A 24,463-nucleotide genomic window follows, 5' to 3' on the forward strand; every position below is an offset into this window, starting at 1 on the left:
ATCTATGCTGTTTAAAAATGAAAAGTTTTGAGAGTGTTACAGAGGAAAACCACCTAATATTCTGGTTCCCTTAGATTCCCCACTTCCTAGGGCCCGGTTTTAAAAAGCAGTGCTGTTCACCAAAAACCATCAGCTCATCAAGGAAGCACTTCCTGGAGGGGCAGGTGTGAAAGCCCCGGGTAACCGAACCTAACTCAAGGGCCTTCTCCCAGGTGGCTCGGCCCATCACCGACGACGACAAATGAGACATTGAAAAAGCCAGGAGCTGCGTCCCTTTCCAAGTCCCTTTCCAAGCGGGCAACGAGCACCTGGCTTCCCATCACCAGGGACAGGCGAGATCTCCAGGGAGGCGGAGCTGCCACCCCCTCTATTCTTTCTCCGCTGAGGTCACCGGATGCAGGAGCTGCAGATGGAAAACCTCTAGAAATTCAAGGATGTTTCTCCAGATTTGGTGGGGGGCGGGGGTGCAATGAAGAAAGAAAGATTTTTTTTTTTGGTACCGGGGATCGGACCTTCCGCTTGAGAGGCAGGAGGCGGAACCACTGAGCTAAATCCCCGGCCCCTAGAAAAGATTTTTTTAAAAACAACAACAACCCGGTAACGATGCTGAATTTTAAAAAGAGGGAGAAAGTTGATAGGAAACGAATAGCGGATCAGAGACATTTTTATACTTTCCAGGAGCAAAATAGGACGCCTCCACCCCTACCCCACAACCCCTACCAGGAAAGGGGAGGAGTCACGGGGTTCCACCAGCAATCTGAAAGTTAACCAGGCGCCCTCTCCGCTGGGATCCGATCGTGACACAGTCGCCCTCCTAGCCAGATCTCGGTCGCCGCGGAAAAGACTGGGTCAGAGCGGGAAGGAGATAAAGTACCCCGTGCAGTCCCCTGGGCTACAGTCAGCAGGGAAGACGGAGAAGCCACCGTTGCAACTACTACCACTGTGAATCCCAAAGGAAGTCCAGGCACCAGGTAAACAAACAAACAAACAAACCCACCAGCCCCCCCCGCCCCGCCGGTGGGGAAAGGTGCTCTGCAATTGGGCCGCGCGGGTGTCACTCAAGGGCACCGAGTCTAGAAAAGGCGCACGCAGCGCGGCACAGCCCCACAGGCCAGCGGGCTTGGGCGGTGTCGGTCTTCAGTCTACAGTCTCCTCAGGGCCTAGCCCATCAGCACACTCAGGGTTCCACTAAAACGGACTATCCTAAGTCTCGTCCCCCGTCCCGCGGGTGGCAACTCCTCGAAAGAGGACTGCCACTTACCTGACCGTCGCTTCCACAGCCGATATCAGGCTAGGGCGAGCAGCCTCTCGCGACCGTTAAAACTCGAAGGAGCGTGCGCGCGCCCGGCGTTTCATCCGCGATTGGCTGCTCGGAAGTGGGCGGAGACCGCCGAGCGGCGCGCGCTTGTCGACTTTGCAGCGCAACTCGCTCTCTAATGGTCTGACGCCAGGGAGGCGTGAGAGGGGCGGGGATTGTGTCAATTTCTCCCCTCTGATTGGTTCTCTGGAAACCTACCGCTACCACGTGAAAAGAAAGCTCAGCTTCTCGCATGCGCAGTTACTGAGAATGACCGTCCCGCGCGGGAGGGAGGCCGCGGCGAGTGTACGGCTTTGCTGTGGTTTCGGTTTCTCCTTGAACTTTTCCTGCTGGAGGCCAGTTGTGAGGACAGGTAAGCGTCCGTGCACAGCCCAGGCCACCCTACGGGTGCCCACGACTGTCCGGGGCTTTGGAGAGAGGCCTGGGAGACGGGATGTCTGAGTTTTCCCCGTCTGGCGACCTTGAGTCGCGCGGCCAGTTTACCTGAAGACCCACAGGTCGGGAGGCGGAGCCAGCTCTGCACCCCTGAGTTAAGTTTTTCCAGGACTCGGTTTACCCTAAGCTACTAGGGGTCTTCAAACACCCGGGGCGGTGGAGAGGAGGAGAGATCAGTGCCCTGAAGAAAACAGTTCCACGGAGGCCCAGGGAGAGTCGGGTGAGGCGTCGGAGGCGTGGCACGTGTAGTGCCAGGCTTAACCATCTTCCTTCCCGCGGGCCACAGCCATCCCTCCGCACTGTCCAGCCACATCCTGCAGCCTCGTTAGCCTTCCGGGTTCTCCTGCACTTAGCCTTGCCCCGTGTCCTGGCCTAAGCCGTCGCTTGCAGGCATTGTCCCTTAAGCGTGCCAGAGGTGACCCCGAGAAGCCAGGATGAGGGAGATGTATTTGTCCTTGGGATGCAAACCTGCCAGGAATCATTCCATCTCCTCTGCGCCTCCTCAGAATACTTACTCATTATTTTTCAATAGTAAAACTTCGTCTCCATCCAAAACCCCACCCGTGTATGTCAGATCTCAAGCTTACATAAATTGAAGCCCTCCCCCATGTTAACCCTCCAGTCCATCTTAGGCTCGCGTCAGGAAGCAAACCTGCATGATTCATAAGCGCACCGCTTTGTTTTCAAGGACCATATTTTAAGGCCACCAAAGGACAAAGAAAAGCAGAAGCAGTTTTATCAGCTAATTTCACTTGGCCACAAGTCACACTCACAGAAGAACTGAGAAGTGTGAATTCCTGAGACAGCTCCAGGCTGTGTTTCTCTACAAGAAAAATATTAACCCCGAATGCAAGTAGTGATGAATTATTAACCATGTGTAGACAGTTGATTGCTTTGGGCTACAACCTCTGATGGGATTGGTATTTTGGGAGTGGATGCTTTTGATTTTTGTTCTTAGCGGTATGACTTTAGGTAATTTTTTTTCCCAGTATGGAGATTGAACCCAGCACCTTCAAACTGAGCAACATCCCTAGGCCTTTATTTATTTATTTTTTATTTATTTTTAAGACAGTATTGCAAAGGCCGGGGTTTTAGCTCAGTGGTTTCGCCGCCTGGTGCTCAAGCGCAAGGACCTGAGTTCGATCCCCAGTAACCCCCCCCCAAAAAAAGACAGTATCGCGATAATTGCCCAGGTTGGTCTTTAAGTCACAACCCTCTCAGCCTCAGATTATGGGGATGCGCCACCAAGCCCAGCTTCATAATTTTTTTTTTTACATACTTTCTTTTTAATCTGCTAATGTTTTTTTAAATTTATTATTGTTTTTTGTTGTTGTTTAAGACAGGGTCTCACTATGTCATCCAGGCTGGCCTCAAATCCATGGTGATCCTTCTGCCTCAGCCTCCTGAGCGCTGGAATTACAGGCATGTGCCACCATAGCTGGCTGTAATTTTTAAAATCGAGTTTTGAAGTATTTGTTTGTCTTGAAGGCATCCACTTTACAGCTTTTGAGTAAAGATCTTTCACGTCAGTCAGTCAGTTCAGAAGTTGGGCTGACAATGGTTTGAGGCATATAGTATCTGTTAAACAGGATTTCACTTTGTATCTTTAAAAATTTTTTTTTCTTGTGGTAATAGAGTTTGAACCCTGGGCCTTGACTATATGGACATGTGATGTACCACTGAGGGACTCTCCCAGCCCTTTTTATTATTCCTAAGTTGCCAGGCTAGCCTTAAACTGGTAGTCTTCCTGCCTCAGCTTCCCAAACAGCTAGAATTACAGGCTTGTGCCACCATACCTGGCTGTCATTGATTTTTTAAAATCATTTTATATTTGGGGGAAGGGGATTCTTCACAGAAAATAAGAAACAATAAAACTTTATAGTAACTATTAAACATAGAAAGAAATGATCAGATTTACATTTAATATGTGTATTTTTCTGGAATTGAACCCAGGGCCTTGTAAGTATTAAGCAGTTGTTCTACCCCTGGGCTACACCCCCACCCCTACATTTAAATTTTTGTTTGTTTTTGAAACAAGGTCTCACTGTGTCGCCCAGGCTGGCCTCAAACTTGTGATGATCCTCCTGCCTCAGCCTCCTGAGTGCTGAGATTACAGGCATTTGCCACCATGCCTAGCTTACATTTAATTTTTTTTTAATCTTTCCTGTCTTTCATTATTTTCTTCTACTATACAGTATTCCATAATCCCTAAAGACATTTTTTGTTTAGACCAGGACTGACTGTGGTGGGTGGTTTTATCTTTCAGTGTGAGCCTGCTGGGAAATCAGGCTGTATTTTCGGCATCATAATGAGTTCCTTGGCACCTGATTTCATAGACCAGAATTAATGACCTCACCAAATAGCATGTCTTTGGCAGTTGGATGGTTTCTAAGTACTTCTTTTTTTTTTGGTACCAAGGATTGAACTCGGGACCTTGCGCTTGTGAGGCAGGCGGCAGAACCACTGAGCTAAATCCCTGGCCCTCTCTAAGTACTTCTTAAACTGGATCATACCAAGTAAAATAATCTGTTGGTCATTCTTCTAGATATATTTTCATTCTGAATTCTAAAAACCCCATCAAATAGGCCACACATAGTGGCACACACTACATAGTGAGTTCAAGGCCAGTCTGAACTACATTGCCAGACCATGTTGCAAAAAAAAAAAAAAAAAAAAAAAAAATTGAAAACCTGCTGAACCTGATGTACATTCCAGAGGCTGAGGCAGGAGGGTCATGAGTTCAAGGCTTTGAGAAGACGATATAGTGTTATGACTGCTGCTTTTTATGTGTTTTTTTTCCCCTTGGTACCAGGAATCGAACTCAAGGCCTTGCACTTGCCAGGCAGCCGCAGCACCACTGAGCTACATCCCCAGCCCCAGTGTGTTTCTGTTTTAAGAGTGCAGTTGATAAATTATAAGGTTCCTGTGAGATGCCTTAAATAGAAGAAAATCACAGTGGTGCATACAAATAGCGGGGTAACTGTGAACGCAGGTCATGGGTTGCGAGGTGCTTTGTCTTCCTGTGAAGCCAGAAGCCTAGGAAAGCTCATGATCTCATGGTCTGTTTCCAGCCTCACCCTCACTGCCCCATGGCGCCTCGTGGGGGCATCACAAAGTTGGAGAAAGCGCCATTCTCCTCCCTTGTGTTTTTAGGGAGCACCAGAACTCTGGAGGCTGGGGCTGTACTCAGTGCAGGAGCCCTTGCCTAGCACGCACAAGGCCCCAGGTTCCATCCCCTGCACCAAGAAGTATTTATGTCTGTCCTGCAACCAGAACTTGTTGATTCCTGTGTCCCAGAACAGTGCTTGTCACACTTGGCTGTGCCTTGAAATCACCCTGGGATCTTGTTGAGATGCAGCCATCAGCCTGGCTGGGGCAAGGCCTAAGTGTCTGGGTTCCCGACACCCCTCCTGCTGCGGCTGCCCCAGCCCACAGTCCACACATTGAGTATCGAGATCCAGAGCTCCCGCCTCCAGTGCCCTGGCCACTAGTGACTAGTAACCACGGAAGCATGGTTGGTCCAAACTGAGATGTCCCCTATGTACAAACTGAAAAAAGAATGCGATGTCTGTTTTAACATTTATTATGTGTTGAAATAATATTTTTAATATCTTAATTATATGAGTTTCAGAGAACCTACAGTTTCACATATGGCCAGCAGCACAGTTTCATCGAGTGCACTGATCTAGAATGCTAACATGATACAGGTGATATTTGTGGTGTTTTTCTCAGCTGACCAGTTTCCCAATCCCTCTTAACATGCCACTGTGGCTGCTAGCTCAAACCAGTATTCATTTAATTCTTTTCTCTGGATGATCTCCCTGCCCTACCTTCCATTCTGATCAAGCGGTCAGACAATACTGTGTGCCAGCAGACAGGTGGCACCCTCGCTCAAGCCCTTAGCTGGCCGGGCCTGTATCCAAGCACTGGGGAGGCTGAGGCAGGAGGATCGCTTCGAGTTTGAGGCCAGCCTGTACTACAGAGGAGACCCTGTCTGAATACCCCCTCCCAAAATACTGAAAGAGAATTTTAGATAAACAGTACCCGGTAGGCAGGTCCAGAGATGGAACCCTAGGCCTTTAATAGATTGAAATCAGATAGGCCTAAACTTTCTTAGAGACCCTAGAGGCGAGGTGGGCATTACCTACCGCCTCTGCCTCTCCTAGCATCAGGGCTGTTGATGACACCGTGTCACCGCCTACGTCTAGGTTTTGGGTTGATTTTTAGGGGTTTTTTTATTTGCTGCTGGGATTGGACCCACAGCCTTCTCTCTGAGCTGCATCCCCAGCCAGTGGTTTTGTTTTTTATTTTGAGGCCAGGCTGGGCTCAAACTCTCAATCCTCCTGCCTCAGCTTCCCAGAATGTTGGGATGACAGGTATGTGCTGCCTACTAATCTCAGTGTGACTCAGGATTGTTCCCGTCGCAGCCCTAGTCTCGGAGTTGGATGCCCCAGACCCACAGCAAGTTTTGGGTTGACGGAGGTGCTGCTCTGGTGGTGACTGAGGCGCTGTATCCACCGTGCTGGGACTCGGGGCGCAGCGGAGGCTGGCACGTCATCTACCCTGGGCTGGGCCAGGGTTGTGTTTATAGAGGTCGTGATTTCTCTTTATGGTCTGGGCTCCTTGGACTCCCTGAGGCCCACGCCTGACTTAGAGGATGTTTAAAATATTTCCTGGACAAATTAACATTCCTGTTTGTAAAGCCCGCAGACTTACCATCTATCTCTGAACGACCGAGCTGGAAAGGACTCCCGACAACGAGTGGGGCCTTAGTCTAAACCCTGCCAGCTACTGAGGCAGAAACCTTGGTCAGAAGAAGAGTGGCGTGGGAGGAAGTCAGCCACAGCCAGTCCTTAAAGCCCATCCTCACAGAGAGCAAGTAGGGCAGAGCTGTCGTGATGGCCGGTTTCCCCTTACACGCACTTCTTTTTACCTTTTTCCCTTTTTTCTTTTTTTTAATGTCAGGATGAGCTACAATTTAAGCTGCTTTTATCGTTCCCTAAAGACTTTAGGTTGCTCTGTGGGTATCACAAGAACTGAAATCCAATCCGTATTCTTCTTTGGGCTTCAGGGACGCAGAACCACGGGTGTGTTTGTCATTTTTAGCAGCTGCTGGAGTGGGGCCAGAGCTCCAGGAGACATTAGAAATGTCTGGAATCGTCTGAATGGCCACTGGAATTAGCCGCTCGACAAAGCAGCCTGTCACTGAACACTGGGGCCTTCTTGGACTTCAGTGGAGCGGGACCTCTCCCGGGGTGTCTGCCAGCTCCAAATCAGGACAGGAGGGTGAGATTTGAAACGGGGGGCTGTGACACAACAGCTGATGACAGCGCTGCCTCTGTCCTTTGTCTGGAGTCTCTCCTGTCTCCGACTTGCTTCCTCTCTTTGTCCCTGCACCGTGTCCTAGTGCTGCCCTGCCTGGTCACATTCACCACCTAGCGGAAGAGGAACCCAGGAGGGGCCTTGGCTCAGATTCCACAGCGGGTCCGCTCGGGCCTGGAGCGGGTAACACAAAGGACTGTTGTACAGACTGAAAGGAGACGCCAGGAAGGCGACACTCACTCAGTCACGTGGTCATGCGTACTGGTTTCCTGAAGAGATTTCAGAGAAAGTGTCTGGGTTTACCATTCGTCTTCTCTTGAGACTACTTCTGGAATATTTCATGCACATTGAACAAAACCCATTTCAAATTCCATTTGCCCTGGCACCTGTGCTTCAGCTCTGCCCTCACAGCCTCTGAACCCCTAGTCTGTTTTCAATGTCACCCACCGGGATGGCAGAACACAGAGAATGTCACAGAAGACCAGAGAGACAGTCATGGAATTGAGAAATAGCAGCCGTGTAAAGCTGGAGAAGTGTCAAGAAGCCAGGTGTGGTGGCGCATCCCTGTGATCCCAGCAGTCTGGAAGGCTGAGGCAGGAAGATCAAAAGTTTGAGCCCATCCTAGGCTACTTAGCAAGATTGTTTTAAAATGGGGCAAGATAGCTGGGGATTTAGCTCAGTGGTTTTGCCGCCTGCTGCGCAAGTGCAAGGACCCAAGTTCGATCCCCAGTACAAAAAAAAAAAAAAATGGGGCAAGATAGGTATGTTCTGGAGCCCGGGATTTAGCTCAGTTGTGCCACCGCCTGCCTTGCAAGCTCAAGGTCCTGAGTTTGGATCCCTGGTACCAAAAAAAAAGGATAGGTATGTTTTGTTTCATTGTATGCCTTTCCTGTGGGAACAGCAAAGTAGAGATGAGGGCTATGGTGTTGTCAGTGTAAATAAGACCAGTGGCATCTCAGCATCAGCTGTCCTGACAACTCAGCCAGAAGCTTGCTTCTAAAGGAACAGGAAATGCACATAGTGACATACGTCTTCAACTAGCAGCCCCTTACTTGGACCTGGGTTTGGCAGTCACAGTTGGCAGTGGACAAGGGGTGAGCAGAGAGCACCCCTGGGGCAGTGACCTGCTGGATGCTGTCACCTTGGAAGCTGGCACCTACCTGGGGCAAGGCCAGTGACCATGACTGGAGGCCACCAGCTTCCAGGTGCTGATGCAGCTGCAGGGGCCCACGGGCAGCAGCGTTCATGTTCAGGGCCTGCCTGTTTCTCGGAAGACCCAAGCAGCGGCGGGACCCTGGGGTTCCCAGTCCTCCTGTTGATATTTTACAGACCAGATCTCCAGCCTCAAAGCCCTTTCCAGAATACCTTCTTTTTCCTTTCAGTACTGAGGATCGAATAAAGGGCCTCAGTTTACCAGGCAAATGGTCAACCATCAATCCATGTCCCCAGCCTGCTTTCTCACTTTGACACAGGATCTCACTAAATTGCCCAGGCCGGGCTTGAACTTGAGGCCCTGCCTCAGCCTCCCACACCTGGCTTCTCCCTGACCTCCCTTCAGCGTATGTGGGATGGGTGGAGAAGGGCTCCTTTCCCAAAGCAGGGCCAGGTGGTGACCCCCGTTCACATGGAGACCTTTCAATCCCTCCTCTCTTGGCTTCTGGGAGAATGCACAGGCCTGTGGGATTCCTCACATTCTTGAAGCTGTTACTCCTTGTCCTGTTCATCAAGGAAGTTGTTGCAGCCTTGCCATGTCTCAGATCATTGTTTAAAGCTTTTGTCAAAAGCACTTGCACGGAGCTGGGACTTGGCTCAATGGTCGAATGCGTGCTCAGCATGCATGAGGCCCTGGGTTCGATCCCCAAAAATAACCCCACTTGCTCTTTGAGTCTTCTAACTAGCATGGCCGCTCCCTCCAGAGTCCCCCTCACTGTACTGCCGTGGTATCTGGGACTTCACAGCACCCCAGTGATCCTGACAAGGATGACCAGTTCGATTACATTACTGGCAGCACACCCCGAGGGAGCAGCTGTTCCCATTCAAACCCCTGAAACTGGAAACATTGGAAGACAGCATGACATTGATTGATAGGAAAGTTTACTGTGTCAGACTGTTGGAGCTCAGCTGCAAAACAGGTGCTCCACTGCCATCTTTACCTTCTGATTAGAGCTGCACAAATGCTCAGTGCCGTCACTCGACTCTGATCCTCATTTCTGACGTACTATTTCATGTTTCTTTATTAAATTATAGCCCCATTTGGATTTCACACTCAAAACCTCTCCTTCTGGGGAAAGCAGCACCTCTGGTGCTTTGAGATATTTTTGGTCTGTTAGCCGGAAGTATTTACAGGCTGGCAGGGCTTGGACCGGTGAGAACACGGGGGTGAGGCAGGCTGGAAAACTGTGTCTTGCTCACCAGTTCCCTTTAGGGAACCACCCTAGGGAAGGGTGTTATTACTCATGTGATTATTTTTGTTTGTTTTTTTGAGACAGGGTCTCATAATGTAGTTCAGGTTGGTCTTGAACTCACTGTGTAGCCCAGGCTGGCCTCATTCACGGCGATCCTCCTGCCTCAGCCTCCTGAGCCCTGGGATCACAGGCGTGCCACACCTGGCTCAGTGCTGTTCAGTTGGACTGTATGAAAAGCTGGCTCTGCATCGAGAGCCAAGGGTCTCACCGAAAATCTGGCCTTCTCCTTGTCCGCCTCAGGTTCTAAACAAGCAGCCCCATGGCCCTGATGAGCACCTTGGGTTTACTTCGTGGTCCTGCAGTGCTGGCCAGAGTATGCTCAGGGCCTCGGGGCCTCTCGCTCGGGGAGACGCGGACACTGCTGTCCCCAGGAGGCGCTGCCACTGCACTGCAGGTGGCTGGCAAGAAGGACCACACCAGCCTGCTGCCCCTGGATGAAAGCGAGCTGGAGGAGCAGTTTGTGAAGGGACACGGGCCAGGGGGCCAAGCCACCAACAAGACCAGCAACTGTGTGGTGCTGAAGCACTTGCCCTCGGGGCTCGTTGTGAAGGTACGGGTGCCCCGGGCACCGGCAGATCCGTGGGGCTGAGCCCTACTCCCCAAGGCAGAGCCCCTGCGTTCAGCACTGGGCCCCCTGGCCAAGCTTTTGAGGAAAACCTCGGTCCCTTTTCCTCTGTGAGTGGCAAAACCCTGAAACCTGATGGGAGCTTGCCGGTGTCCCTGGGACCCAGCTTCAGAGTTGCGCTGGCTACTCGTGGCTAAGGAGAAAGCTGCTCTGTATCCCCCGCCACCAGCTCGACGCCTCGATTGGCCCAGTCCTCTCGTGGCAGAGCTTTCAGAGCTGAGGCATGTGTGCCGTAGGTTGCGTCACTGCCCGTTTAGTCCATCCTTTATTTATGTAAGTTCTTTGCTTTTTTTTTTTTTTTTTTTTGGTACCAGGGATCAAACTCGGGTCCTTGCGCTTGCGTAGCAGGCAGCAAAACCACTGAGCTAAATCCTTGTAGGATTTAGGTTGTAGAATGTAGGTTCTTGAGACAGCCTCTCACTCTGTCCTTCAGGCTGGCCTTGAACTCGCTATGTAGCCCAGGCTGGGCTCGATTAATGTTTTCATAGTTATTTAGAGACTCTTTAAGTTATCTGAAGATTATTATTGCTTATAAACAACCCAAAAATTGTTAGGATCATCACAGCCAGGCATGGTGGCGCACACCTGTAACCCCAGCACTCAGGAGGGTGAGGCAGGAGGATCATCGTGAGTTCAAGGCCACTCTGGACTCTACAGAGTGAGACCCTGTCTAAAAAAACAAAAAAGAGAATAAAACTACCAGAAAGGAAGCCACTTAATGTAAGTGGGGTGCAGGAAGAGGAGGCCACAGGGAGAGGCAGGGCAGATCTGGTCTTCACTGCTTTGCCTGCTGGGCCTGTCCCCGACTGTCAAGGGACGAGGCTAGAGTAGGGGACCACCGAGGCCCCAGTCCCGGCACCCTGTGACTGTCACCCTGTCACCTACCATGTCTTGCAGTGCCATCAGACAAGATCTGTGGACCACAACAGGAAACTGGCTCGGAAAATCCTACAGGAGAAAGTGGATGTTTTCTACAATGGTGAAGACAGTCCTGTTTGCAGAAAGAAACGAGAGGCAGAGAAGAAAAAGCAAGAAAGGAAGAAAAGAGCGAAGGAAACACTAGAAAAAAAGAAACTACTGAAAGAACTATGGGAATCAAGTCGGAATTCCACTGTGGAAAAAACTGCCGATTCCTACTGGATCTACCAGAAAGCATCCAGGGAGTAGGTGGAAGGGTCTCCCTTTTTTTTTTTTTTTCAAAGAAATAGTCCCTTGCACTGGGAGTGTAGCTCAGTGGTAGAGTGCTCACCTAGCATGCATGAGGCCCTGCGTTCAGTGCCCCAACAATGAAAACCCAGATGTGATCTCACTGCCAGCCCAATTCCTAACACTCAGAAGATCTTCCTGTTCCAGCCTCCCTCACAGTAAGGACTGCAGGAGTATGCCATTATATCTGGAAGCCAGGCTTGGGGTCTCATGCCTATAGTTCTAGCACTTAGGAGGCTGAGGCAGGAGGATTGCAAGTTCAGGGCCACCTGGACTATACGAAAATGATGATACAGTCGTTATTACGGTACTGCCCATGTACTCCATTAGCTTGTTAACAGACTTGTCTTGCCAAGAAATGTCTCTCGGGGCCGGGGATTTAGCTTAGTGGCACTGCACCTGCCTCAAGTGCAGGGTTCTGAGTTTGATCCCCGGTACCAAAAAAAAAAAAAAAAAAAGAAATGTCTCTGTAGAAAAACATGTCATTCCCTGTATATTGATGTGTGGGGAATGTTTTGTTTCATTTTGTTTTTGCTACTGGGGATCAAACATGGGGCCTCCCCAGCCCCGTGAGCTGCACCCAGCCCTATTTCATATTTTCTGGTCAGGGTTAGCAGTGCCAGGCCTAGCATGCTTTACTGACTACATGAAAGACAGACTCTGTAGCACTCGGAAACACACATGGGATGAGCAGCCACCAGTGAGGATGGCGCGAGGGCCATGGCCATTCGCCAAGTCAGTCTTGCTGCCTCCAGTTTTTTGGTTTTATTCCCAAGCACGTATGGAGTCTGCCACTATTAAACACACCCTCTGACAGAAGCACTCATGTGCCTTCCCCAGCCAGCTGTGCTATGACATGAACACACAAAAGGTTTCTGGCAGGTGGGAAAATGCCCTTTGACAGGTTATCTGCAGCCTCTCACTGAGAAGCAGCTTTACGAATGGTGGCACATGCCAGCAATCCCAGCACTCCGGAGGCTGAGGCAGGAGGACTGCCACAAGTGTGAGGCCAGCCTGACTATACAGTGAGACCCTGTCTCACAAAGTAAACCAAAAGAGCCAGGGATTTAGCTCAGGGTGCTGTGCCTGCCTCACAAGTGCAAGGTCCTGAGTTCGTTCCCCAGTACAGCAAAAAAAAAAAAAAGCAGCTTAAAGATGGCACTTCAGAACTTTCCAAGGAACCCATAGCATAACACAAATTGTTAATGAAAATAAGCTTTATTACATCAAGTAATAAATACATACAAAGATGCAAACAATTTTAGTCATTTTCTTCTGGATGTTCTGATCAACTTACAGCAAATGCAGAACTGAAATCTACAGAGTCTCCATATGAAAAGTGCCCAGGGTCCTTGGTAGAGGTGGTTGGTTGCTCTTTCTTGTGTATTTATAACTTGTGCATTTTAGGACTGACTTCAAAGCGCTAAGAGTCATGCAAATGCAGAAGCAGAGAGGCTCTCAAAGCAGGGTCTACGCCGCATGGCCACGGGACCAGCTGCTGGGTGATGCGCGGAACGAGTCCTCGGGTTGGCAGGGCTTATGACAAGGAGCAAAGAACAATCTGGAAGGCGTAAATTATGCAAAGGAGAAGATAGGGAGAGACACCGGGATCTTGGGCGCAAACACATTTGCTGTAAAAACGTCACATGCATCTTTTAAATCAACACTTAAAACAAAACCCTGGGTTAGCCTAACTACATAAGATGCGAACCCTAATTCCCTGTGAAACCTTTTCGCATTCTGAGACTGTAGGTTCAGAGCCTAACAAACCATGGCAGAACAAAACGAAAGTGTTAACGTTTCCGAAGAACGTTCCTGAGGGGGCTGGCTGCGGCCTCCTTCGTCCTCCCAGTCGGGGCCGCTTGCCGCTAGGACCTGGCATTGCGCTCCGTCTCTGCCAGACACTCCCGGACCAGCCCGCGCGCATGGATGATTCCTGCGGAGAGCAGAGGCCATGGTCAGCTGGCCCGGCTCGCCCCCTGCACCCCGCCAGGGAGCCTGGGGACCTACGCAACCCAATAAGCCAGGTACAGTGGTTCACACCTGGGAGTCCCACTGCTCGGAGGCTGAGGCAGGAAGGCTGACTACACCATAGGAGTTCTTGACCCGTGGGGCTCGGGTAGGACCTGCTGTACATGGGAGCAGGGTAACTGTGGCTCCACCAGGGCCCTGGAGCTGACCTGATGGGGCTGAGCCAGGGTCAGGCAGGTGAGGGGACGCGTCCAGGTACACAGGATGGGGTCCAGAGGACACTGCTGTGGGGTGTCCAACTGCCCTTATGTATATCCTCCACCTGTATCTCCGGTTTGCTGGCTACATTTGTTTCTTTTTGCCTTCACTGAACTTCATGAAATATGAGCTCTTTTTTTTGAGACTGGTTTTCACTATGCAGCCCAGGCTGGCCTTGAACCTGTGGCAATCCTCCTGCCTCAGCCTCCTGAGTGCTGGGATTATAGGTGTGCGCCACTACACCTGGCTTGAACTTTTTTTTTTTTTTTTTTTCCAGGACCAGGGATCAAACTCAGGACCTTACATTTGCCAGGCAGGCGCGGCACCACTAAGCTACATCCCTGGCCCTGAACTCATTTTAATACACACCAAAAATGCTATTCCTGCTAATACACAGCTCACAAAGGGCGTCAGGATTGCTATCGCGAAGTCACCAGCAGCCCGCAGTGATGGTGCATGCCTGTCATCTCGGCATCGGGAGACTGAGGCAGGAGGATCACTGAGTTCAAGGCCAGCCTGAACTACATGGCAATGAGACCCAGTCTCAAAAACTTCAGAAGTACACATTTCACAAATGGTACAATCTACCTAGAGCTTCAGAAAACTTTCTGTAAGGGCAGACAGCAAATACCGTAGGCTTTTTGGGCCACACAAGTCACAGTTACGTAGTTATCGTACATTGGGAGTAGCCACACACAATGGGCATACGGGTGTGGCTATGTTCCACTAAATCTCATTTATGGAGCCTGAAGTTTGAATTTAACATGATTTTCATATGTCCCAAAATCTTTTTTTGTTTTGTTTTTGAGAGGAAGGTCAGGGTCTCTCTCTATAGTTAGGCCTGGAACTCCCTAAGTTCCCCAGGCTGGCCTTGAACTCAGATCTTCCTACCTCAGCCTCGAGTGCTGGGAATACAGGTGTGCACTATCACACCTGGCCCCAAAATCTTATTTTTTTATAACCGTGAAAAACTGTAAAACCCACTCTTGGCTAATTGACTAAAATTTGCCAACCTGTCAACAATGTTCCTAGCTACTCAGGAGGCTGAGGCCAGAGGATCACCTGAGCCTAGGAGTTTGAGACCAGCCCGGGCAACACAGCAAGACTTTCTCTTTAAAGAAAAAAAGGCAGGCATTGTGGCACATGCCTATAATCCCAGCACTCTGGGAAGCTTAGGCAGGAGGATTACGAGTTTCAGATCTTCATGGGCAACTTACCGGCTCAGTGACACTCCCAAAACTAGTAATAATAAAAAAGGGATGGGGATATAGCTCAGTGCAAAGGTCCTGGCTGCAACCCCCCAGCACTGCCAAAAAAGGGGAAACAATGCTTCCATCTCCCGTGGCTGTCATCCAGTCACCCTGCGGGGACACACAGGTTAGCCTGGGCGTGGCTGCCAACAGGGCCACCACAGGCTCTGCCTGCTCTGCTGCCTTGCATGACACTATGGGAAGGGAGTGGCTCGGCCTGGGGTTCGGGCCCCACCACGTCCATCCATCCATCCGTCTGTCCGTCCGCAGTGTCCTTGTGGAGGGGCTGGGAAAGGATATGGTGTCCTCCCCGCTGGGGCATGGCTGGCCAGGGCGGGTCCTGCAGCAGTCAGGGGCTCAAGCCACTGCCACTGCCCTGTAAATCATCTGCCAGACGCTGGGCTCCATGCCTCCCAGGAATTCCCACTCAGGAAACTGCTCCAGCTACCAGGATTGTCCCGGGCCTCTGACAACCAGACAGTGTGACGGCCACCTGCTGCCTGCATCCGGGTTAGGTCAGGCGGGGCCTCTTCGGGCCCAGCCTGCCCACTCTGGATGCGCCAGTCCAGCTTCTCTGTCTGGCACCCCCTCCTGGGGCTTCGGACAGCTAGGCCTGCTCTCTGTCGCCTCTCCCCAGTGGAGCCGCTGCCCCTGGCCAGTGACCACCCCAGCAGCCCCAACTTGTACCACAGACCCCTCAGCGAAGACGTCCCCCTCACCTTTTTCTCCCCAGTGGTTTTCCTGACCATTTTCAGGACCCCCAAGTACCTCCTGATCATGAGTCCAGGGTCTTTCCAAAACAGAAATCCTAGGGCCAGGGATTTAGCTCAGTGGTTCTGCCGCCTGCCTTGCAAGCACAAGGTCCCAAGTTCAATCCCCAGTACCCAAAACAAAACAAAACAAAACAGAAATCCTCAGCCAGAAGTGGCGGGGCCCACCTGTGACCCCAGCACTCTGGGAAGCTGAGGCAAGAGGGTGGCTTAGCGAGACCCTGTCTCAGAAAGAAAAGAAGACCTTGGGCTCTGGGGAGGTAGCTCAGTGCAAAGGCCTGGGCTTCAGTCTTCAGTACTAAAAACAATAAAAATAAAGAAATCCTCCTGTCCCTTCCACCTGCCTCACCTGAGGCAGCAGGCTACCAAATGTCCTCCACCAATCACTAATGAACCTCAAGGTGCCCCAACCTGAGGACAGACCCTCACCCTCCCCTGGCCACAGGAGGTGACAGCAAAGGACACTGCAGGCAGAGGGGCCCTGAGCCCCAGGCCAAGCCAGTCACTTCTGTAGTGTCACCCAAGGGCAGCAGGGCAGGCGGAGCCTCTGTGACATCAGGGAACGGCCCTCCGCCACACAGCCGCCCTGCCTCAGCCTGGTCGTCCAGGGCCAGGGACTCCCCTACGCATCTCCAACGGTGTCCCCAGAAAATCAGGTCTTTTTTCACTTGTCCTTTTTCCCCCTGAATATTGAGGATTAAACCCAGGGAGCACTGGGCTACATCCCCTGCCCTTTCTTAGTTTTTATTTTGAGACACTGATTCTCTAAGTTACTCATGCTGGCTTTAAACTTGGAATCCTCCTGCCTCAGCCTCACAAGCAGCTGGGACTACCGGTGTGCACCACCATGCCGGGCTTTGAAAACTCCTCCCCGACAGTGAGCCAAGGGACCAGCAGTGGAGTCTCGGCCCTCGCACACTCACCCCGCTTCAGCCTCTCCATGGCACTCTTGCTCCCCGCATACGTGGGTCTGATCTCCTTCCCCAGCTCCTCGATGATGGCCAGCAGCTCCGCGTATTTGCTCTGGGGCACCTGGCTGTTCCCAGTTCCCTGGAATCACGGACAGGAGGTCACCCGGATGGAACCTGACCCCAGCGCCATGGTTCTGGGCTCTCAGGATGGGCTGGGACCACACTTCCCCCTCTGGGGATTCTGCTGCTCTCCCCTTGTGCCTGTCTCCAGGGTCCCCACCATCTCAGAGAGCCAGCGAGCTGGCCACCTACCCAGAGCCCCCAGGGAGTCCCCTGGGGACACAGTGCCCAGGCAGATGGGAGGTGGAGGCCACCTTGGGCTGGGTGGGGCCTCAGCTACCTGGTAGCCAGGAGGGGCCCAAGGTGTGCCCAACACACCCATCCCCCTCCACCCTTAGGACACCGGTCTCCACTCCAGCACCCTCAGACTGTATAAGCACCCAGATCAGGGAGGCCCCAGCTCAGCCAACACTGCCGGCTCCTCTGGCTCCTCCTCTTGCTGCTGGGGCTGCTCGGCCCCAGGCCACCCCAGGGCAGCCAGCTTGCCCCCCAGGGCCAGGATCTGCTGCTTCTCCCACTGCAGCGGCCTAGTCCCCAGGCGCAGGAGCCACCAGGCCTCTCGTGTCCCCCAGCGCCAGAGCTGCATGGCCAGGGCATCGTGCCGTTGTTCCAGGATGCACCTCGGCCCATCTTCCTGCTGCCACCACAGTGTCTTCTGCAGCTGCTGGGCCTGCACCTGCCTTTCCTTGAAGGACAGGACCACCTGGTGGGGCACGGCAAGGGAGCCACAGGGCCACGCAGGCAGAGAAGCAGCTCCATGGCTACCCCAGAATGCTGGCTGGGGTCTGGCCCAGGGAGGGAATCTTGCAGCTGGTGCCCAGGGCTCCAAGGGCTGTGACGCAGGAGTCCCTGCATCTGGGAAGCAGCGCAGGAGGAGCTTCCTCCCTGAGGCCAGTCCTGGGGTTGCCCCACTGGACAGAAAAGGACCCCAGGCTCTGAGGTTCCACATGCAGTTGCCAGCTCTAAGTGGTGGGACCAGGTGTGCATCAAGCAGCTTGCCACCACCAGCTCCAGAGGCAGCAGAGACCCTCCTGCCCCAGCTTCGAGGTCCGGAGTCCAGAAGGAACAGGAAACAGGGAAGGGGCCCACAGGAGATGCATGGGTGGTGGCCTCAGTGTGTGCCTGTGACCTGCAGTCCTGGTCGCCCTTCCATTCCCAGGCTTTCCGTGTGCCTGGTTCATCCCTCTGCCCCTCCCAGTGCCTAGCCCAGCTTGGGCCCTGCTCCGGGCCCCAGCATGCCACCGTACCTGGGTGTAGCCGAGCGACGGCGGCCCATAGTCACTCAGCAGCTGACGGTACTGGGAGGACGTGGCCATGCTGGTGGACGGTGAGTGGACACTTCCAGCTGCAGAAGGAGAGGGGGGTCAGGGGTCTCCCAGCTGCACACAAGATAGCAACGCTGGGTCCTGCAACAACAGTCCCCCTGCCTAGGACCAGGCCACTGAACTCTGCTCCTGACCCCCATGGTGACCGACAGCAACCACTTGTCCCCACCCCTGCTGAACCTATGCACACAGTGATCACGCACGCAGCCCGGCCCGCAGTGCACCTTCCAAGCAGGGGGCTGCTATGGAAGCTGGCATCTACACTGTGAGCCTAATCCCTGCTGTCTCCTGTCCTCGGCCCTGCTAGCCACAGGCCAATGGCCCAGAGCCACAGCCCCACCACAGAGCCCACCTGCTCCCAAGGCCGGGCCAACCGGGCTCAGATTCCTCTCACAGGGAAGCTTCTTGGTTCCTAGGAGCCCAGTGTCTGCGGCCGGGACAGGCTGGTGACAGGAGCTGCACACAAGGCAGGGCTCTAACAAGGCAGCCTCCCCGTTCACCCAGACAGAGCCCTCAACCAACCACTGAGCCTGCTGCCCCTCAAGGAGGGACAGGACTCCGAAGTCTATGCCGCCAGGGCTGCACCCCAAGACGCAAGGCCAGGCTCCACAGGTGCAATGCAGCAGCCAGGCCACTGTCCAGGGCCGCATCAGGGACCAAGCCGGGGCTGCAGCCCGGCCCAGACGTGGGGGCGGGGAGGCCCGTGGAGGGCGGGCAGACCCATAATGGCGTCTGAGTGGCCATTAGCAGGTGGCAGGTGTCCTGCAGAATCACAAACAGCGGTAACCATGGAGAATCTACCTAGTCCTTGGCAGCTGCCCGCTCGCCGCCCCTAGAGCCAAACAGCCTCTGTCTCACACACAGTGAGCTCTGCGGACTTGGCCGGGGATGGACAGCTGGTGCCAGGCCGGCCCAGCTGCATCTGGTGTGTATGTGGGGGGCGGGGGTTCAGAAGCTCAGACTGCGGAGCAGGGAGGAGACCCAGCCCCCCCGCCCCCCTCACCGAAGAGGTCAGCAGCAAGCCGGAGACCCCACAGCTGGTCCCCCTGCCAGGATCCAGGGACAGTGCCCACAGTGTCTTCCCAGTCCCAGGCCTGCCCTGGTCTCCCCATGGGCCCAGGTTTACACCCGCTGTGAATTTGGACCTTGGGCTAGGGCGAGTACAGTGGCTCTAAGAGCCTCAGTTTCCAAGGTTTTCAAGTGGGGAGACACTGAGCCGAGGGGTCAGGTGTGCAGAACAGGGTCACACTCACTATGGGCGTGCCCAGGACCTCCACCCACAGCAATTGCCCTGGGCAGAGGCTGGCACACTCTGCAGAGGCAGGGGTGACCCCCGGCCCCTCACTGGCCAAACCCCAAGGTCCTGAGCCTTCAGAGGTGGCCAGTGAGGGCTGGCAGGGGACGTGTCACAGTCCTCTCTATCATCCCAAGGTACCCAAGACAGTTAGGGTCCAGCGCCCAGCAGGAACGGGCTGGCTGTGTCCCCAGGCCTCCACACATCTCCTGCCTGCTCCCTTGAAGCTGCCACTGTTTGTCACCTCCCAGTTCCTCCTCTCTGGGACCAGGCCTGGCTCAGCACCTTTCCACAGGGCCTTCCCTCTCTGGGCCTCAGTTTCTCCACATGTTGGAGGCAATGCTCCCCAAGAGAAGGTCTAGAACCCACAGTGGGGAGGGGCACTGGGGTTAGGTTTAGGGAGACCTCAGGGAGGGAGAGGAGGAATGAGAAATCACCCCCATTTTACTGTAGGGCGGGCTGAGCAATGGCTCAGAGACCGGGTGAAGTGGCAGGTGACTGACTCCATGCCAAGGCCAGTCCCGGCCTCAGTGTGGAGGGTGCCGCCGGCCCTGGGCAGAGCTGGCGGAAGGGCCGGGAGTGCCACTCGCCCACTCCTTCCTGCAGAGGCAGGGACGAGGCTGGGGCGGCCACAGAGAGGCGGGCGCGGCAGGCCGGGAGCATCGCAGACAATGAGCGCAGTGTGCCGCGCCGGCCTGGCAGAGGCCAGGAAGCTCCTGGGGCCAGGCGAGCTCCCCGCCCCCACGCCAGACAAAGAGCAGCCCGGGCCTGGGGAGCTGGCGGCCTTCCCGCCACTTGGGGCGCCCAGGGTGGGGGGCGGGCGGGCGAGGCGGGGGCTTTGTCTAACTCCGCCACTGCCACCGCCGGCCAGGACGCAGCTTGGCAGGCCAGGAGCAGGAGGCAGGGCCGGAGGGCGTGAGGAATGATGACAGGGAAGCCGGGGAGCGGCGGCGAGAGTCCATCTTGGATGCAGATGGCCGGGCGCGGGGCTCTGCCTGCAGAGGGGGCTGGGGAGGTGGGCGGCCCCGACCAAATGCCAGGGACCTGGGGCCCTGGCGCGGCCCCTGGATTCCCCCTGGCAGGAGGCAGGAAACTGCAGACAGGTGCTGGCCAGCCCAGAACGGCATTGCAGGGGCCAGGGGTGCCTCCGTCACCGTGACTCCAGACCACCTAAGTCCCACTGTGGGGCCCCTACCCCAGCTCTCCCCGGGGAGACCTGAGACCTCTCGCCCTGGGCAGCCTGGCAGCGGGACCCCCGGCCCTTCTGCCCAGGCCGAGGTAGAGAAGGCGCGGGAAACCCTACCTGGCAACAAAGCCGCTCTTTGTAAGGTTGGCGAACCCCAAAGAGGTGAGGACTGATGGGCTGCTGCCCTTGGGGACTCAGAGACCACAGTGAGCCGTTCAACTCTCCCTCCCTGGCACCCCGATCTTAACCCTTTCCAAACCCCAAATATCAATGCCCAAGAAGTTAAATTCACACACACACACACAATACACCTTGCTTTTCTTGGGATTGTTGGAGTTCCGGGTCCAACACTCGGAGGCCAGGCCCCAGACCTGAGGTGACCGCCAGCGTGGCGTTTGTTTCTGACCAGCAGGGGCCCCTCCCGGCCTTTGCCCCTCCGCCCCCGCCCAGCGCACCTCTCTTTTTGGGGAAATCTGTCCCCGGTCGGGGGTCTCCAGAGGAGGAACCTGCGGAGGGCACAGCCCCGGTCATCTCCAAGGCCACAATTGTCCACCCCCTCCCCGTGGCTCCCTCGGTGGCCGGGGGCGAGCCCAGGGGCACAGCTCAGCGCTGTCCGACAACTTCGGGAGGAGTTTCCCGGAGGGCGGGAGGGGACAGCCCCGCGGCTTCTGCAGAGGCCGCACGTGGGGCTCGGGGACGGGGACCCTGGGCATCGCTACCCCCCACCCCGGCAGCCGCGGCTCTTCTCCAACTTCTCTCCTCCGCGCCCGTCCGGCAGCGGCCCTGTCCAGACCCGGTCCCCGTTCCCGCGCCCCCCGAGCCGGCGGGAGCCGGCGCCGGCCACCCCTGTCCCCGCGTGGCCCGGCCCCGCACGCCCCCGCCACCTGGCCTGACCCGCGCCCCGCGCCCCGGCCGCTCCCCACTCCCGCCGGCAGGGGCCCTCGCCGAGCCGCCCGGGAGCCGGAGGAGAAAGCCGGAGAAAGCCCGCCCCGCGCCCCGCCACCCGGCTGCCGGCGTGGGGACTCGCAGCCCCCGGCCCCGACACCCGGGGAGCGCGGGGCGCACGCGAACTTCGGCGGCGCGGGCGCGGGGATCATGGCGACCGTGGTGCCGCTGCCCCAGCCGGGACCCGGAGCCGGCGCCCCCGGCCGCCGCCGCCCCGGGAGCGCGGAGCCCAAGTTGGCGGCGCGGGGCGCGGAGGGGGCGCTACTCACCGGCGCTGAGGGCGGCGGCGGGCACGTGCGCCAAGTTCGGCTTGTACGACATCCCCGCGGGAGGCGGGCGCGCCCTGCGCTGCCGGGCCAGGCCGCGAGGACGGCGACAGCGGCCCCCGCGTCCCCGCGCCCGTCCGAGCGCCCGCCGAGCGCCCGCGCACTTTTGGCTGCCGGCGGCTCGGGCCGCACCGGCAAATATGGCCGTCGCTCCCCGCCGCCGGGCGCCCAGGCATCGGCGGGCGCAGGGGCGGCCGCAAACTTTGAGCCGAGCGCGGCGCCGGCCCGGGCCGGGAGGGGGCGGCCGAAGGCAGGGGGCGGCTCCGTCCGCGGCCGCGCCCCCGCCCCGCGCGCCGCCCGCAACTTGGCAAAGTTTGGGGGGCTGGGGTCCCCGCGGCCGCCGGTCGTCCCGGGCGGCTTCCCGCCTCCCCAGCCCGCGGGGTCCGAGAACTACTTCCCTGCTCCGACTGGGGGAGGATGGAAAATTACCTGGAGAAAATGGTGGCGACGGGTCCTTTTTTTTTAAAGCACGTAGATCATTCCAGATGCCCCGGTCTGGCAGTGCCCCAGAATTAGAATAACCAGTTCTTGACATTGATTTCGAATACATTTCATGTCTCCGCCGGGATGAAGTGGTTTTTAACCCTTTGGGGACCTGAGACTCCTCGGAGACTGACAAAAGCGGGAGGCCTCCCCTCCGGGCGCGGGAGCTGTGCGGGGTGGGGGCGCCCACTGCGGGCCGGGCCAGGCCTAAGCGCCCGGGGTGCGGAAGGAACTTGGCGAAGTTTCCGCTCCCCCGAGCTTGCCTGCTCTGCGGCCCCCCAGAAACTCCTTCGTCTGGAATTGAGTGCGTGACCTCCCCAGCTACTACCTTTTGGAGTTCTGCCTGGAGTGATGCTCCTCACATTACATAAAACGCCCACCCTCTTCTGGCGTTTTTTAATCGCCATGGCTTGCGGGTTGTTTTTTTTTAATTAGTCACATTTCAGACATCTTCCCGGGATGTGGTGACAAAGGCGTCAATCTCTCCGCCCAAGAAGGAAGGGACATCCGCCCAGGCCTCCTCCCGGTTTAGGACTGAGGCCGCAGCCACACCCCCTCCCCAGCTTCGGAAGTTGGCTCCTGGGGACCCTGCGCGGTGACATTTTCTCTCTGAGGACATCAGTGCCATCGCTCATGCACGGGCCAATGGAAACAAAGCAAGCTGCATAGAGGATTTAAAAATTTTTAGTGGTCTCAACTTAGAAAGTAAAACATGAAATTAATTTTTAATGATATATTTCATTAACACAATAGATCAACAGCAGTATGATTTCAATATACAATGAATACTCAGAAATCAAGATACTTTGTATTTTTATCTTTTTTTTTTTTGTAGGGGATCGAACTCGGGTCCTTGCGCTTGCGTAGCAGACAGTGAAACCACTGAGCTAAATCCCCGGCCCCAGTATTTTTATCACATTAGAATTTCAAAATCCCAGTGTTCGTTTTGTGCACATTCACCACACATCTTCATCCAGGTTGTTGTTTGGGGTTTTTTTTGGGGGGGGGGGGGCAGTCCTGGGGACTGAACCCAGGATCTTCACACTAAGCTACATCCCCAGCCGCTTTTATTTGAGACTGGGTCTCTTGTGATCCTCCCGCCTCAGCCTTCTATAGCCACCATGGCCAGCTAGCTAGTGGTCACCTATGGGACAGCTCAGGCCTAGAAGCACAAGCGGAGGGTCAAAGGGCACGCACCTGCGCACTAGCTCACTCAGCCTTTGCGCTGATGAGGCTTCCATTTCCCTGGGGCGAAGATCCGGATCTCAGTGGGCCCCCCAGGCTCTCTCCTGATATCCCCTGGTTTGTTTCCCCACTGCTACATTTTTACCTTGATTACCTGCCCCTCCCATTATGTCTCCATCATTTCAAACATTTTTTTCCCTCTTATTCCTAGTTGAGATGTAATTCACTTAGTATAAAATTTGGCCCCCTTTGGTTTTGGGGTTTTTTTGGTTTTTTTGGAGACAGGGTCTCACTATGTAGTTCAGGCTGGCCTCGAACTCACAGCAATCTTCCTGACTCAGCCTCTCCAGTGCTGGGATTACAGGCTTGGGCCACCATGCCCAGCTCGCCCTTTTAAAGCAGACTATTTGGGGGCCGGAGATTTACCTCAGTGGCATCATACCTGCCTCGCAAGCACAAGGCCCCCAGTTCGATCCCTGGTACTAATAAAGAAAGAAAGTATACTAGTCAGGCCAGAAGTGATGGTGCCACCCTGTAATCTCAGCACTTGGGAGGCTGAGGCAGGAAGATCTTTTGGGGGTTTTTTTGTTTGGTTTGGTTTGGTACCGGGGATCAAACTCGGGACCTTGCGCTTGCAGAGCAGGCGGTGGAACCACTGAGCTAAATCCCCAGCCCTAGGAGGATCTTGAGTTTGAGGATGACCTGGGCTACACACCAAGACCCTGTTTTAAAAAACAAAAAATCAAAACGCAAAAAACCACATCTCCATCACCCCAAAAAGAAACTCCCCAAGGCCAGGCGTGGTGGCCCAAGCCTGTAATCCCAGCACTCGGGAGGTAGAGGCAGGAGGATCGCTGTGAGTTTGAAGTCAGCCTGAACTACATAGTGAGACCCTGTCTCAAAAACAAAAATATAAAAAGAAACTTCCCATAGTAGTCATCCCCCACTTCCTCTACCTTTTAGGTACCAACTAATTTGTTTTGTCTCTGTGGATTTGCCTATTCCAAACTTTTCAGGTAAACAGAAATGTAAACATCACACATATGTACAGGGTCATGCATATGTTAA

The 24,463-nt window shown here is 54.8% G+C and overlaps 3 protein-coding genes across 39 annotated transcripts in view; 1 reads left to right on the top strand and 2 right to left on the bottom strand.

Moving 5' to 3' along the window:
• Nucleotides 1-1,391, bottom strand: part of Mphosph9 (M-phase phosphoprotein 9) — a 63,246-nt gene extending 61,855 nt beyond the window's left edge. For 22 of the 30 annotated variants that reach the window (XR_015446335.1, XM_087198651.1, XM_004843935.3 and 19 more), the window contains exon 1: nucleotides 1,262-1,391. The gene's annotated coding sequence lies outside the window, so the exon portion shown is untranslated. Of the gene's footprint in view, nucleotides 1-720; nucleotides 856-1,261 lie in introns of those variants that run through there. The other 8 variants (XM_021257602.2, XM_021257600.2, XM_087198658.1 and 5 more) reach the window with 4 other exon arrangements.
• Nucleotides 789-12,630, top strand: Mtrfr (mitochondrial translation release factor in rescue). Of its 2 annotated transcripts, none has more exons than XM_004843928.4 (3): nucleotides 789-971; nucleotides 9,781-10,090; nucleotides 11,063-12,630. In XM_004843928.4, the coding sequence occupies exons 2-3, from the start codon at nucleotides 9,800-9,802 to the stop codon at nucleotides 11,330-11,332; spliced, it is 561 nt and encodes a 186-aa protein (XP_004843985.1). In that variant the 5' UTR covers nucleotides 789-971; nucleotides 9,781-9,799; the 3' UTR covers nucleotides 11,333-12,630. The 2 variants fall into 2 exon arrangements, with proteins under 2 accessions (XP_004843985.1, XP_004843984.1); XM_004843927.3 differs by lacking the exon at nucleotides 789-971 and adding an exon at nucleotides 1,484-1,670.
• On the bottom strand, nucleotides 12,571-22,767 carry Cdk2ap1 (cyclin dependent kinase 2 associated protein 1). Of its 7 annotated transcripts, XM_013071832.3 has the most exons (5): nucleotides 21,671-21,848; nucleotides 18,329-18,432; nucleotides 17,899-17,996; nucleotides 16,544-16,670; nucleotides 12,571-13,307 (listed from the first exon to the last, which is right to left on the bottom strand). In XM_013071832.3, exons 3-5 carry the CDS (start codon nucleotides 17,965-17,967, stop codon nucleotides 13,240-13,242), a joined length of 264 nt encoding a protein of 87 aa, XP_012927286.1. In that variant the 5' UTR covers nucleotides 17,968-17,996; nucleotides 18,329-18,432; nucleotides 21,671-21,848; the 3' UTR covers nucleotides 12,571-13,239. The 7 variants fall into 7 exon arrangements, with proteins under 7 accessions (XP_012927286.1, XP_012927283.1, XP_012927284.1 ...); XM_013071829.3 differs by lacking the exons at nucleotides 18,329-18,432; nucleotides 21,671-21,848 and adding an exon at nucleotides 22,157-22,767; XM_013071830.3 differs by lacking the exons at nucleotides 18,329-18,432; nucleotides 21,671-21,848 and adding an exon at nucleotides 22,539-22,719.
• Nucleotides 22,768-24,463: the final 1,696 nt, after the last annotated feature.

Source organism: Heterocephalus glaber, unplaced genomic scaffold (genome assembly GCF_053883595.1).
Source record: "Heterocephalus glaber isolate CG9 unplaced genomic scaffold, H.glaber_assembly_v1.0 deba00001687, whole genome shotgun sequence".
Taxonomy (NCBI): Eukaryota; Metazoa; Chordata; class Mammalia; order Rodentia; family Bathyergidae; genus Heterocephalus; species Heterocephalus glaber.

What these genes read in the sequence shown, in the direction of transcription:
- Mtrfr (XM_004843928.4), top strand. Translation starts at nt 9,800, where the DNA reads ATGGCCCTGATGAGCACCTTGGGTTTACTTCGTGGTCCTGCAGTGCTG. An exon ending in CCTCGGGGCTCGTTGTGAAG is followed by an intron (nt 10,091 to 11,062) that starts GTACGGGTGCCC and finishes CATGTCTTGCAG; the next exon opens with TGCCATCAGACAAGATCTGT.
- Cdk2ap1 (XM_013071829.3), bottom strand. Translation starts at nt 22,277, where the DNA reads ATGTATTCGAAATCAATGTCAAGAACTGGTTATTCTAATTCTGGGGCA. An exon ending in CGTCGCTCGGCTACACCCAG is followed by an intron (nt 16,671 to 17,898) that starts GTACGGTGGCAT and finishes CCGTGATTCCAG; the next exon opens with GGAACTGGGAACAGCCAGGT. An exon ending in CATGGAGAGGCTGAAGCGGG is followed by an intron (nt 13,308 to 16,543) that starts GTGAGTGTGCGA and finishes TGCTCTCCGCAG; the next exon opens with GAATCATCCATGCGCGCGGG.